This window comes from Triturus cristatus, chromosome 1_1 (assembly GCF_964204655.1).
Source record: "Triturus cristatus chromosome 1_1, aTriCri1.1, whole genome shotgun sequence".
Taxonomy (NCBI): domain Eukaryota; kingdom Metazoa; phylum Chordata; class Amphibia; order Caudata; family Salamandridae; genus Triturus; species Triturus cristatus.
This window is the reverse complement of record NC_140579.1, coordinates 140346853-140360513: the sequence shown is the minus strand read 5'-3', so window position 1 is coordinate 140360513 and position 13661 is coordinate 140346853. Positions and strand designations below refer to the sequence as shown.

Here is a 13661-nt window from a genome sequence, read left to right as displayed (position 1 = left end):
CTAAGTACATATAAGGTCCCAAAGGCGAGACCGATTGCATTGCAAATGCTTGTTTAATGTAGGGCCCACTAGGCCACCAGGGAGTTATTTGTGGAGAGTGACCCCTTGGGCAAGGGTCACTCTCCTTTGGGGTCAATATTTGTGGCTGTGTCTGCCCCGCAGGGGGCCAGATCGCCATTTTTGAAAAACAAAATTGGGCCCACTAGACCACCAGGGATTTTTTTTGTGGGGCGTGGCCCCTTGGGCACGGGTTGCTCCCATTTGGTAAGCATTAATTTGGCCGTTTCTGCCACCCTGAGGGGCAGATCGGCTGATTTGTTTTTTTGTAGGGCCACTAGCCACCCGGGTTTTTTTTTATGTTGGGGAGCGGCCCCTGTGACAAGGGTCGCTCCCCTTTATGGGAGGATGATTGTGGTCATTTCTACCCTCTTTGGGTGGCAGAATAGCAGTATGTTTTTAGGCCCATCTGCCATCTAGGGGGGCAGAAGCCACAAGACACCTGTTTTTTAAAAAAAAATTGTGTTTGGGAGTGGCCTCAAGGGTAAGGGTTGCTTCCCTTTTAAGGGGTGAATATTTTATTTATACTCTTAGGCCCACCTTCCCCTTAGCTTGGCTGGTGGATTGTGTGTGAACATTTTTTCATAGGCAATGTTGATGTCGCCTCACTACGTTTTGTACCCTTGCCTGTCGCTGGTACTTGGGCGTCCCACACAAGTGAGGCACCATTTTTACCGGGAGACCTGGGGGAATGCTGGGTGGTGTGAAATTTGTGTGAGCCCGGTGATGCCATAACTTTTCCAAACAAAAATGTGTGAAAAATGTGATTTTTTCAGCTAAAATTTAGGTTTGCTGGGGATTCTGGGTAAGGAAACGTTAGGGGATCCACGCAAGCCAAACCTCCCTGGAAACCCCCGGGTGTCTAGTTTTCAGAAATGTGTGGGTTTGGTAGGTTTCCCTAGATGGCCGCCGAGCATGGGGCCAAAAACCCAGGTGACCCCCCTTGCAAAACCAGGTGGTTTTGAGATAGGCAATTTTGATGTCGCCTCACTACGTTTTGGGCCCTTGCCTGTCGCGGGTACTTGGGCCTCCCACACAAGTGAGGCACCATTTTTACCGGGAGACCTGGGGGAATGCTGGGTGGTGTGAAATTCGTGTGAGCCCGGTGATGCCACAACTTTCCCACATAAAAATGTGTGAAAAATGTGATTTTTTCAGCTAAAATATAGGTTTGCAGGGGATTCTGGGTAAGGAAACGTTAAGGGATCCACGCAAGCCATACCTCCCTGGAAGCCCCCAGGTGTCTAGTTTTCAGAAATGTGTGGGTTTGGTAGGTTTCCCTAGATGGCCGCCGAGCACGGGGCCAAAAACCCAGGTGACCCCTCATGCAGAACCAGGTGGTTTTGAGATAGGCAAATTTGATGTTGCCTCACTACGTTTTGGGCCCATGCCTGCCGTGGGTACTTGGGCCTCCTACAGAAGTGAGGCACCATTTTTACCGGGAGACCTGGGGGAACGCTGGGTGGTGGGAAATTTGTGTGACCCCGGTGATGCCACAACTTTCCCACACAAAAATGTGTGAAAAAAGTGATTTTATCAGCTAAAATTGAGGTTTGCAGGGGATTCTGGGTAAGGAAACGTTGGGGGATCCATGCAAGCCATACCTCCCTGGAAGCCCCCGGGTGTCTAGTTTTCACAAATGTGTGGGTTTGGTAGGTTTCCCTAGGTGCCGGCAGAGCTAGGGTTCACAAACTACAGCTAGGCACTTTGCCAAAAAAGGGTCATTTTTCACAGCAAAATTGAGGTGTGACCACGTTGTGTTTTGCGCCGTTTCCTGTCGCGGACACTAGGCCGACCTGCACAAGTGAGGTATCATTTTTTTTGTAAGACTTTGGGGAACGCGAGGTGGGTGGAAATTTGTGGATCCACGCATATTCCAGAACTTTACACCACAGAAATATGGGAAAAATGTGTTTTTTTGGACAATTATTTAGGTTTGCAAGGTATTCTGGGTAACAGACCCTGGTGGGAGGCAGTCAAGTCACTCCATCCTGGATTTCCCTGGCTGTCTAGTTTTCAAAAATGTAGAGGTTTGCTAGGTTTCCCAAGGTGCCCGCAGAGCTAGGGCTCAAAAACTACAGCTAGGCACTTTGCCAAAAAAGGGTCATTTTTCACTGCGAAATTGAGGTGTGACCACGTAGCGTTTTGCGCCATTTCCTGTCGCGGACACTAGGCCGACCCGCACAAGTGAGGTATGATTTTTCTCGTAAGACTTTGGGGAACGCGGGGGGGGTGGAAATTTGTGGATCCACGCAGATTCCAGAACTTTCCACCACAGAAATGTGGGGAAAATGTGTTTTTTGGACAATTTTTTAGGTTTGCAAGGGATTCTGGGTAACAGAACTTGGTGGGAGGCAGTCAAGTCACCCCATCCTGGATTCCCCTGGGTGTCTAGTTTTCAAAAATGTATAGGTTCGCTAGGTTTCCCAAGTTGCCCGCAGAGCTAGGGTTCAAAAACTACAGCTAGGCACTTTGCCAAAAAAGGGTAATTTTTCACTGCGAAATTGAGGTGTGACCCTGTTGCGTTTTGCGCCGTTTCCTGTCATGGACAGTAGGCCGACCCACACAAGTGAGGTACCTTTTTTCTCGGAAGACTTTGGGGAACGCGGGGTGGGTGGAAAATTGTTGATCCACGCAGATTCCAGAACTTTCCACCACAGAAATGTGGGGAAAATGTGTTTTTTTGGAACATTTTTTAGGTTTGCAAGGGATTCTGGGTAACAGAACTTGGTGGGAGGCAGCTAAGTCACCCCATCCTGGATTCCTCTGGGTGTCTAGTTTTCCAAAATGTATAGGTTTGCTAGGTTTCCCAAGGTGCCCGCAGAGCTAGGGTTCAAGAACTACAGCTAGGCACTTTGCCAAAAAAGGGTCATTTTTCACTGCGAAGTTGAGGTGTGGCCACGTAGCGTTTTGCGCCATTTCCTGTCACGGACACTAGGCCGACCTGCACAAGTGAGGTATCATTTTTCTTGTAAGACTTTGGGGAACGCTGGGTGGGTGGAAATTTGTGGATCCACGCAGATTCCAGAACTTTCCACCACAGAAATGTGGGGAAAATGTGTTTTTTTGGACAATTTTTTAGGTTTGCAAGGGATTCTGGGTAACAGAACCTGGTGGGAGGCAGCTAAGTCACCCCATCCTGGATTCCTCTGGGTGTCTAGTTTTCAAAAATATATAGGTTTGCTAGGTTTCCCAAGGTTCCCGCAGAGCTAGGGTTAAAAAACTACAGCTAGGCACTTTGCCAAAAAAGGGTAATTTTTCACTGCGAAATTGAGGTGTGACCACGTTGCGTTTTGCGCCATTTCCTGTCACGGACACTAGGCCGACCCGCGCAAGTGAGGTATCATTTTTCTCGTAAGACTTTGGGAAACTAGGGGTGGGTGGAAATTTGTGGATCCATGCAGATTCCAGAACTTTCCACCACAGAAATGTGGGGGAAAATTGTTTTTTTGGACAATATTTTAGGTTTGCAAGGGATTCTGGGTAACAGAACCTGGTGGGAGGCATCTAAGTCACCCCATCCTGCATTCCTCTGGGTGTCTAGTTTTCAAAAATGTATAGGTTTGCTAGGTTTCCTTAGGTCCCGGCAGACTTACGGTTCAAAAACGACAGCTAGGCACTTTGCCAAAAAAGGGTCATTTTTCTCTGCGAAATTGAGGTGTGTCCAAGTTGCGTTTTGTGCCATTTCCTGGTGCGGGCACTAGGCCGACCCACACAAGTGAGGTATCATTTTTCTCGTAAGACTTTGGGAAACGCGGGGTGGGTGGAAATTTGTGGATCCACGCAGATTCCAGAACTTTCCACCACAGAAATGTGGGGAAAATGTGTTTTTTAAAACTTTTTTTTAGGTTTGCAAGGGATTCTGGGTAACAGAACCTGGTGGCAGGCAGTCAAGTCACCCCATCCTGGATTCCCCTGGGTGTGTAGTTTTAAAAAATGTATAGGTTTGCCAAGTTTCCGTAGGTGCTGGCAGAGCTAGTGTTCAAAAACTCTACAGCTAGATATTTCGTAAAAAAAGGGTGCATTTTCACTGTGAAAATGTGGTGTGTTCTCGTTGGGTTTTGAGTCATTTCCTGTCGTGGGCGCTATGGCTACCCACACAAGTGAGATACCATTTTTATCGGGAGACTTAGGGTAATTCAGATTTGTAAAGCAACTGTTATTACCTATTGATTTCTGATGCATCTTCCAAATGAAAGACATTGTGTAAAAAAGAAGTCTTTTTGAAAAATGACCGATAATTCTCATGCTAGATTGAGTATTCCCAATTTCAAAAATGTGCAAATATGTACTGTTTCTAAACTCTATAATTTGTTCCCATTATAGAAATACATAGGTGTCTTTCAAACCGATTTTTCCATGTATACATTTTCCCACAATAATTGCTATATACCCGGAACATAATAAAAAACCATTGCAAATTGCTGCTCAGTTTTTGACTCTGGGTTCGTGGGTTCGTCGGGTTCTTGGTGAACCTACAAGTCCTATATATTCCCACAACCAGGAAGGTCCAGCGGATGTAATGGTATATTGCTTTCAAACAGCTGTCATAATTAGAAGAAGTTACAGGTAAAAACGTTGACACAAAAGGCTGGTTTTTTTTTCAACTAATTTTCAATTTTTCCTATATTTAACTGTTAGTTTCTATAAAGAAACTTTGATGGATCTACACAAATGACCCCTTGCTGAATTCAGAATGTTATCTACTTTTCTAAAATGTATAGCTTTCCAGGATCCATTATTGCTTTCACACCCATTTCTACCATTAACTGGAAGGAGATTGAAAGCACAAAAAATAGCAAAAAAAAGGCTATGTCCCAGAAAAATGCCAAAACTGTGTAAAAAATGTTGGTTTTCTGACAAAAGGCTGTCATTCACTAAAAGCTGGGAAAACGGTGAATTCAGCCCCACAAACCCTTTTTTGATACCATTTGCAGAGAAAAACCCAGATGCTTTCATTTTCAGCCTGTTTTTCCCATTTTTCCCTCCAAAATCTTTTTTTTACTGTATTTTGGCTAATTTCTGGAACCCCTCCAGGGGAATCCAAAAACCCTGGGTACCTTTAGAATCCCCATAATGTTGGAAGAAAAGGACGCAAATTTGGCGTGGATACCTTATGTGGTCAAAAAGTCACAGGGACCTAAGCGCGCACTACCCCAAATAGCCCAAAAAAGGCTTAGCACAGGGGGGGGAAAGGCCTAGCAGCGAAGGGGTTAAATTGATGAAGCATATACAATTACATTTTTTGTTTAAATCTGTTTTTATTGTTTTAAAAGAAAACCCTCTTTGGCAGCATATATTACATACAGAAATTCGTAAGCATGTGCAGATTATTGATCCGTACTTGGGCCGATAGCTACTGTAATGTAACATGCATTCAAACTATACAACAACCGCTACTCACTCCAGAGCTAACTGCATTATCTTTAACAGGTCTGGTGCAGTCTCTCAAGGAGTGACAGGAGCAACCGTGCGTCAACCATTGATCCGTACATGTAAGCATATGCCGCCCGCTCAGTTCAGGTACTTAAAACAGATGAGTTACATACAATTCAAAAGAACAAATCAGAACAATGGCAGCGTGGACGATTTATACATGCTTGGCTCTCCCCCTTCTACCACTATCTCAAAGCATATACAATTAAAGAAGCAACATTGAAAATTTGAAAACTTTTTCCATATTTTATTGGGAATTGAAAAAATAAATCAACATTTGAGCATTTGTTTGGTGCAGGGGTCTCCAACCTTTTCTTTAATCAGAGCTAGTTATGGTCAATGAAAACCATCCCGAGCTACTAATAGTGACCACATAAGCCAACTTACATTAGTGACCATCAAATGAAGGATTACCAGCAGAGTCCACGTCAGTACATTGGGCGCAGTATCCAGCTGTAAAGTAAAAAATGCTTTGTCGATGTGCTATGTCTCTACAAGGGTAATACACAAGAGCCATAGGCACATTATTCCTGGAACCAAGTTCATAAAATTAATAACAGGCCTGCCTAGGACCAGATGAATTTTCATTCATTTCATGCCATTCGAATTGCAGGCTTACGTATATTTTGGAAATTCAACCATTTTTCTCCAAACATCAGCTTATGAGTTCTGAAAATGCACACACTGTTGACTTGTATAAACACTTTTCAATATTGTTGTAAAATCTTCTAATTTATTAGTCTGAGTTGCACACAGGAGAGCTACGTACCGGAACCTGGAGAGCTACTGTATCTCACGAGATACTCGTTGGAGAAGCCTGGTTTGGTGTATACTTGTTTTTGCATTTTTGTGTCTTGTTTTGAGGTTCAAATCATAGAAATTAGTTAGGACTTCCAATAATGACTCAGTTGGGTCTCCAGATTCAAGTAATCAATCAGTGGGGGTCCACAGATGTTAAAAGGTTAAGAACCACTGTGGTAAACCATTAAAACTTGTCAATACGAAAAAGTATCTGCAATTAGGAGAAAAATCAGCATGAGCAAGTGAATAATTGGGGCAGTCACCAGTAAAGCGTGTGCATTACTCTTCAGTTTAAATATGGTATGCGTCTGATGAATAGACCAGATACTTGGGAAAGTAGCATCACTTATTTAAATAATAAATAGGACATGCTTAATGTAAGGAAATTCGGTGCACCTTATCACAAACGATGTTTGCTTATCAACGTTTAATTTAAGTATGGAAAACTCTTCACATAGAAGGTATCAGGTGAGCGGTGGGTCAGGGGAAGCAGGTGGCCCTGATCCTCCTTGATCTATCCGAGGCTTTTGACACCGTCTCGCATTCGACCCTTCTGCAGTGCCTTGAAGCCATAGGTGTCTGCGGTTCACCGCTGGCATGGCTCCGTTCCTTTCTGGCAGATAGGTCCCAGTCAGTCTGGATAGCCCGATTGCTGCTTATCCTAAACCATTGGGTCATGGGGTCCCTCAGGGGTCCGCACTAAGCCCTATATTGTTCAATGTGTATATGACCCCTTTGGTGCTCCTGTTAGAATCCTTGGGAGCACAGACAGTATCTTATGCAGATGATACGCAACTACTGCTTACACTCAACAGCAACACAACCAACGCACTGAGTAACTTTGAGGCTTGCTTGACAACTGTGTTTCAGTGGAAGTGCAATAGCGGCCTCCAATGCAATACTAGCAAGACAGAAACTGTTCTGTTTGAGGTCCTTCCCGCCCAGCTAGGAAAGTGACCATTGGCACAAGGATATCCCCAGTCACCACCCCCTACCACGGCAGTGCGCAATCTTGGGGTAAAGTTCGATACCATTGCTTCTTTCGCCCCCTTCCTCCCAGATGGGGGGTAGTAGGCAGCTGATTTGCCATACTGAAAACATTTATTAAATTTTCTTTATCTCCTCCCCCTTCTGCAGCAAAAAACAGTGATCCAGGCCCTGATCGCTTCAAGGCTGGATGACGCCAATTCTCTATACTGGGGCCGACCTGCCTTACTCCTGAAAAGATTACAGCTGGGGCAGAATGCTGATGCTACGCCTCCCTAGGAGAGCCCACATTCAACCAGCCCTAAAAGAACTACACTGACTGCCCTTAAAGGAACTTGTAGGGTTCAAAGGTCTGGTCCTGACACACAGAGCTCTTTACCACAAAGGTCCTCAGTACTTGTCATACAGATTCACCCCATACCAACCAGCTCGGTCTCCCCGGTCATCTCACTGATAGTTATTCCTGAGTTCAGAAGAAAAAAGTGGGGCTTGTAGCTCCTTCTCCTATCTGGCCACCAGGGAGTGGAATGCCCTCCCAGCTCAGCTCCGTGCCACTAGGGATATTCAGACCTTTAAGAGACTTCTTAAGACCTGGCTCTTTGGTTCTGCCTTCTGGCATCTCTGTCATTTGGCGATCAGACTTTGCTATCGAGCGCAGAGATACTTTCTGAGTAGCTGTTGCACTTTACAAATCTCTATAATAATAATAATAATCTGGTGTACACATCTTTGTAATCCTAGAGTGTACAAGCAATGTCTTCCCACAAATCGGTAAGTACAGAACATTAATGGTGAAGAGTCGCAGGCAGCAGAGCATCCGGCATGCCTGCTCCCCTGCAGAACCCTAACTCCAGAGTACAAGGGTGATCAGAGCAGCAGCCATCACCTTTTGTGGTACAACAAGGCTGGGTTTAAAAGGAGGTAGAGCGCCCTCCAAAGGATTCTATGAGAAAAACACTTCTCTCAGATTGGCCTGACTCCACCACACAGGGTATGTACAACCTCCTAGAAGAGTCAAAAAGGGCTACAACACTCTCATCCTCGCACAGCCCAAGACGAGCGTGGGCAAACAGGAGAACTGGTGATATGCCAGACAAAGTTAGGAGAAGGTCAGCAACTTCAGATGCCCTGCAGGGCAGCGCCTCAAAACGTGGGTTCTTTGTTTCCGTGGGTTGTTGCTGGTCGGCATAAATAAAGACGCGCTGGAGGCAAAACGAGGTGAAAGTGTCTTTCTTTCAACCCACTAAGTTACACAGAATCCAAAGTGATGCAACTCTCTTCACCAAGATGGGACTGCTGCCTCCTGAACACTGACGTCCAATGCCACCCCAACATTCTGCTCACGAGGCACATGGAGACGGGCATGAGACATCCACAAGATGGAACGGAGAAGACACAAGACCACTGTGGGGAAAAGGTAAGTATAAACCGGTACAACAGTAGCAAAGTCCTTATAGAGGTGCAGGCCGGCTTTTGTCCAGGCCTGAGACTTGAGCCAGTATTAAGTGCCATAGCACATGGTTTGAGAAGGATGTTACACCACGGAGATTCACGCGCAGTCATATTACTAGATCTTTCAACCACCTTTGATATCATATCCTGGTCCAAAGATGTGTGGCCGTTGAGTGGTTTTCTTCCTTCTTTAGAAGGACAGACCAACACCAATGGGTCTTTTAGTCGAGGGGTTCTCCAGGACTCGTCCCTATACCCAAGGTCGTAGCTTCAAGGGGGTGGTTGGGGTATTACTTCTGCCTAAAAAATGCGTTCTATGGTATATAGTTGGGTGCAAGTGATTTCAGTTGGGTACGGAGAGGTGTCCATCGGATTTCACTCTGGATTTTTACATGCACACACAGACAAAAACACACACATACACACACACTCTCCCTGTCTCTGTCTTAAAGCCTGGTTAATTTGAAAACGATTGCTTTGTAAGTACCTCTAAGAATCCACACTCCTCTCTCTTTCCACTGCCTCTTAAATCCCACGCGTGTCCTGCTTGTCCTATAATGTATTTTAACATCATATGGCAGAGTGATTGATGGGAAATCTGAGGCTCACCGCCCCGCCCCAAACGTACTGACCAAGCTATGCCCCTGCCTACACCCCCTTTTTAGACCGCAGCCTACACGCTAGCAGTGGCGTAACAAAAGCCCTGTAGTGCAGGGGAGCCCCCAAGCTCAAGAGGTCCCCTCTGGCACTGGCAGGCCCCTGGCCTGAGAGATTAGGACTGGGTTCGGAGCATGGGGGCCCCCTGCATGTACTTTGCAGGGGGCCCCCCCTCACATTTTGTTATGCCATTGGACAGCCCATCTGTCTGCGTTTCCTGAAGACTTCTTGGGGACTTTCAGAATGTTGACCTACGAATGCATTTCGACCGTTGCTTGCCATTGACTTTGTATTTTGTAAATCACAGTTACTGGCTTTCGGTTTGCTGGTTACACTCTCCAGGTTCTCTTAATCCCTCCCGTTGCCGAAACATTATTTACCAGTATCCTTCTAAAAGCGCCCTATCTGTAAACAGGCATGTAAATCTTGTTCTTATCTCATCACATTCACTGTGCATTCAAAGACCGATATCAAATATCAGGCTTGTCTTGGAGCCTGGTGTTTATTTTGCTTTCGGATGACTTCAAAGTGAGGGCATTTATTGGAAAGAGAGATGCAGATTACTTTCCCCATGGAGCCTTCTTGTTCCTCTTTTTTAAACACGCCTTTTGAGATGGCTATCTCGTTCTCCAGCTTTACAAACCTACAACCTTCACCACTCAATGTACCACTTGAGTACCTTTTGGAAACTCACCTAGGACAACTACAAGGGTGAATAAGCATTTTTATTGGCAAGAGGTTCTCTTCCTGTTGGTTTGCTTTCTCTGCAAAAAACTCGAACTTTAGTAATGCACATTTTCAGTGCTTTTCTGATATCTCAATATTTTAAGCAGCAAGCATGAGGGCCCAGGTTTATGTTTAAGTCATTTAGCCATAGTCTTTCTCGATTACTTTTAGTATACCTGCCATTCATTAAAATAAATAAATGTCTTGTCAGTGCAGTTCAGGAAATAAAAATACCCAAAAATCACAACAAACATGTCGGCCAATAAAGTAGCTCGCCCAAATGTAGAAAGTTGTGTAGTTTCTTAAACATTACAAGAGCTTTGTGCTCAGGGTGAGAATGGGGGGAATGTGCGGTGAAGATGCAGGCATGTTCCCCGAGGTCATGCCCCTGTGATTGGTGAAGGTATGAAAAAGTGATAACATGAGGGCTTTACGTGGAGAGGATGTAGCCTCACGGCTCTAGCGGTCGACCTCGAAGTTGGGAAAGCGGATTCCAGTCTCGGCAACGACGCGCAACAACTTGTAAATCTGGGCAAATCACTTAATCTCCCCGTGCTTAAGAAAAATTAATGTGTATATCTGTAACGAAACTGGTGCTCATGTAAAGAATTCTGATACCTGATGTCTCTGGTTTAGTTTGTGATATAAAAAAACAAAAAAAAATGGGATGAAAAAACTGGGGACGGGTCTCTCCAAGGGTCATGGTCTATGTAATTATGGGTGTGGCTTAAAAGACGTAAGCTAAAAATCTGTGCTTAGCATAGTGTGCTGCCCCACTTGTATTTTGCTGTTTCTGTCATTGCATCCAGATATATGATACAAGTAACATCATACCTGCAACAAGTCAGGACTAGTGCCTTTGTCAATGGTTGTTGGCTGCATAAGATAAATAAGCAGCAACTGTGGCTTGTATATAATATTGAACAAGTTTCAATTTAAAGCCCTGGTGAAACCAGGACAATGTTGCTGCTCCTGAGTTTCAAAAAGAGAAGGGACATCCAGAGAGAAAATAGAGACCCGTTTGGAGGCATCCTTAAAAAAAAAGCCGTCGCTTAGCACCGGTGAGACCCAGCCCACTTAAAGCCCTGGATAATGAACACTTGTCAGTCTTACGTCAAACAAATCGCTCTGGCGCTAGGGTGTCCAACCCAAGTCCAGGAGAGCCTTGGGCCGTGACGGATTTGCAGGATATCACGAGATATATTTGCATCCAAGAAATGAAGGACAGGTGCGGATTTAAATCATCGAGGTCACCGTGAAAACCTGGCCTGGACAGCCCCGCCTCCACGGGCATGCAATCCATTCGCACACACAGGATGGCTGTTGAGATAACAAGTTGCTCTTGTCGTTTTAAGCGCAACTTGTTATTCACGAACGCCTGCTTCGTGCACTGTTTGTCTTCAACCTCTTCCTTGCTGTTAAGAATATGCTCACACTTAGATGAAGCAGAAAGTTCCTTTAATTAACATAAACCAACACATGCTCCGGAAGGGAGGAGCGAATGACGACTTGCAGTGTCGGCGATCAGCTGTCAACTGTCAGTGCTACAGTTGGACAGCTGATGACCTCACAGGTATGGTGTCCGCGCAGGGACACACAGTGGCAAACTAGAACGGTGTCCCCAGTGGGACATAAGAGGAACGTAACACATCTTCCCCCCTTTAAATCAACGTAAAAGTCAGGAAACTATGGAAGAGTTGACAGGTCTAAGTGAGGTAAGTTTCATTCACAAACAAAGTCCTTGAGCTTCATGGGCGCCCCCAACAACCTTCCCGCACGTGTTCTGCGGACTTGTGGTGAATCTCCTTCAAGAGGTGTGGGTGGCAACTTGCGCCGGTTTTCCTTAATAGCCTGAGTGTCTTTAGTCGTAATTGATGGATCCATGGTGGTTCCTGTATCGCTTCTTTCCACAGTCACGGGTGTTGCAGGGAACTCATAGTCAGACTCGTAGTCTGAAAAGTCCATGGATGTTATGTTGTCTTTGGAGGCAGCGCCTTGATTATCCCTGTAGTTTTCCGGAACAGGATCCATCTTGGACTCAGCTTCGGGTTTTGCTGGATACTTGTACGCTGACAGTGCTGAGAAATGCCACACTCTTCCGTCGCTCAAACGTGCTGAGTTGCTATAAATGTCCCGTACTGACAAGGGTGGGGTATATCTATTCTGCATTTTCCCCACGTGACCACTCCTTCTCACCTTAACAAGATCACCCACTTTGATTTCTACTTGCTTGCATCCGTGCTTTTTGTCATAGAAATCTTTTGTTTTGTGCTGGGCTCGCTTAAGTCTCTCTTGGATTTCTCTTGCTGACCACTCCACTCTTTTGGCAGCATTTATCCACCCCACGTTGTCTTTAGATAGTGGCGTTCTGCCGCGCATAAGTTCAAATGGGCTATGACCCGTGGTGTCACTTGGTGTAATGCGGTAAGCCCACACAGTTTTCAACACTTCTCGTTTCCAGTCGAGGTTATTGTTCGCTGCCAGTTTGATGGTCCCCTTCAACACTCTATTAAATCTTTCAACTGCACCATTGGCAGTGGGGTGATACACAGATGTGGTTTTATGTTTTATATTGTGTTTTTGTATATAATTTTGAAAAATGTGAGACATGAATTGTGCCCCATTGTCACTAATAATCTGCTTGGGTAGACCTTCCCTTGTAAATGTCTCGTCCATAAATTTAACAAGGTTGTGCGCATCTGGCTTACTGGTTATTTTTACTTCCGGCCATTTGCTGAAGTGATCCTTAATTACTATCACATACCATTGTTCCTGCGCTTCTGTGATGGGTCCCATCACATCAATGCCGATTCTTTCCCATGGCATGGTGGGTGAAGCTATGGGTTGTAATGGTGGTCTAAATGGAACTTGTGATTTATCTGCGTCCATGCATAACTTGCATTCCCTGATCACCCTTTCAACGTCTTTGCTCACGCCTGGCCACCAGTACATATTTTTCACTCTGCTCTTAGTCTTGGCAATACCCAGATGCCCTTCATGGCATATGTTGAGAATTTTGGTACGTAATGACTCCGGTGGTACGAATCTTCCGTTTCTGATCAAAAATCCGTCCTCCTGGCACAATTCATTCTTGACTTCCCAAAAATGTTTCAGTTTTTCTTGTAGCCTATTCTTTGCTGGCCACCCCTTATTAATTTTTTCCATCACTTGAACGATGGTGTCATCTTTGCTCTGTTCAGCGAACCATTCGTCTTTTCCCAACCTGCTGTCCTCATCAAAAATGTTAGCAATGCACATTTCTTCATTTTCCTCTTCAGTCTGCTCCCTGTTCTTCAAAGGCATTCTGCTGAGATAGTCAGCCACGACATTCTTCACACCTGGTATGTAATGCACCTTGTACACGAAGTCAAACAGGCGTACAGACATTCTCGCCAACCTTGAGGATGCTGTGTATAATCCCTTGGTTGTCAGCACTTTGACTAAAGGCTTGTGGTCAGTGCAGAGATGGACCATCCTTCCCCAGATATACTGCCGGAAATGCTCCAATGCCCATACACACGCGAGTGCCTCACGTTCAATCACGG

General features: G+C 45.2%; 1 protein-coding gene across 1 annotated transcript in view; it reads left to right on the top strand.

The window, feature by feature from the left end:
- The window catches only part of LOC146869838 (protein FAM200C-like), a 50026-nt gene extending 42466 nt beyond the window's left edge, over positions 1–7560 (top strand). Inside the window, exon 2 of the mRNA XM_085640650.1 lies at positions 7432–7560. Within this exon, the coding sequence (XP_085496776.1) occupies positions 7432–7560 (129 nt within the window). The remainder of the gene's footprint in view (positions 1–7431) is intronic.
- The last annotated feature ends 6101 nt before the right edge of the window (positions 7561–13661 follow it).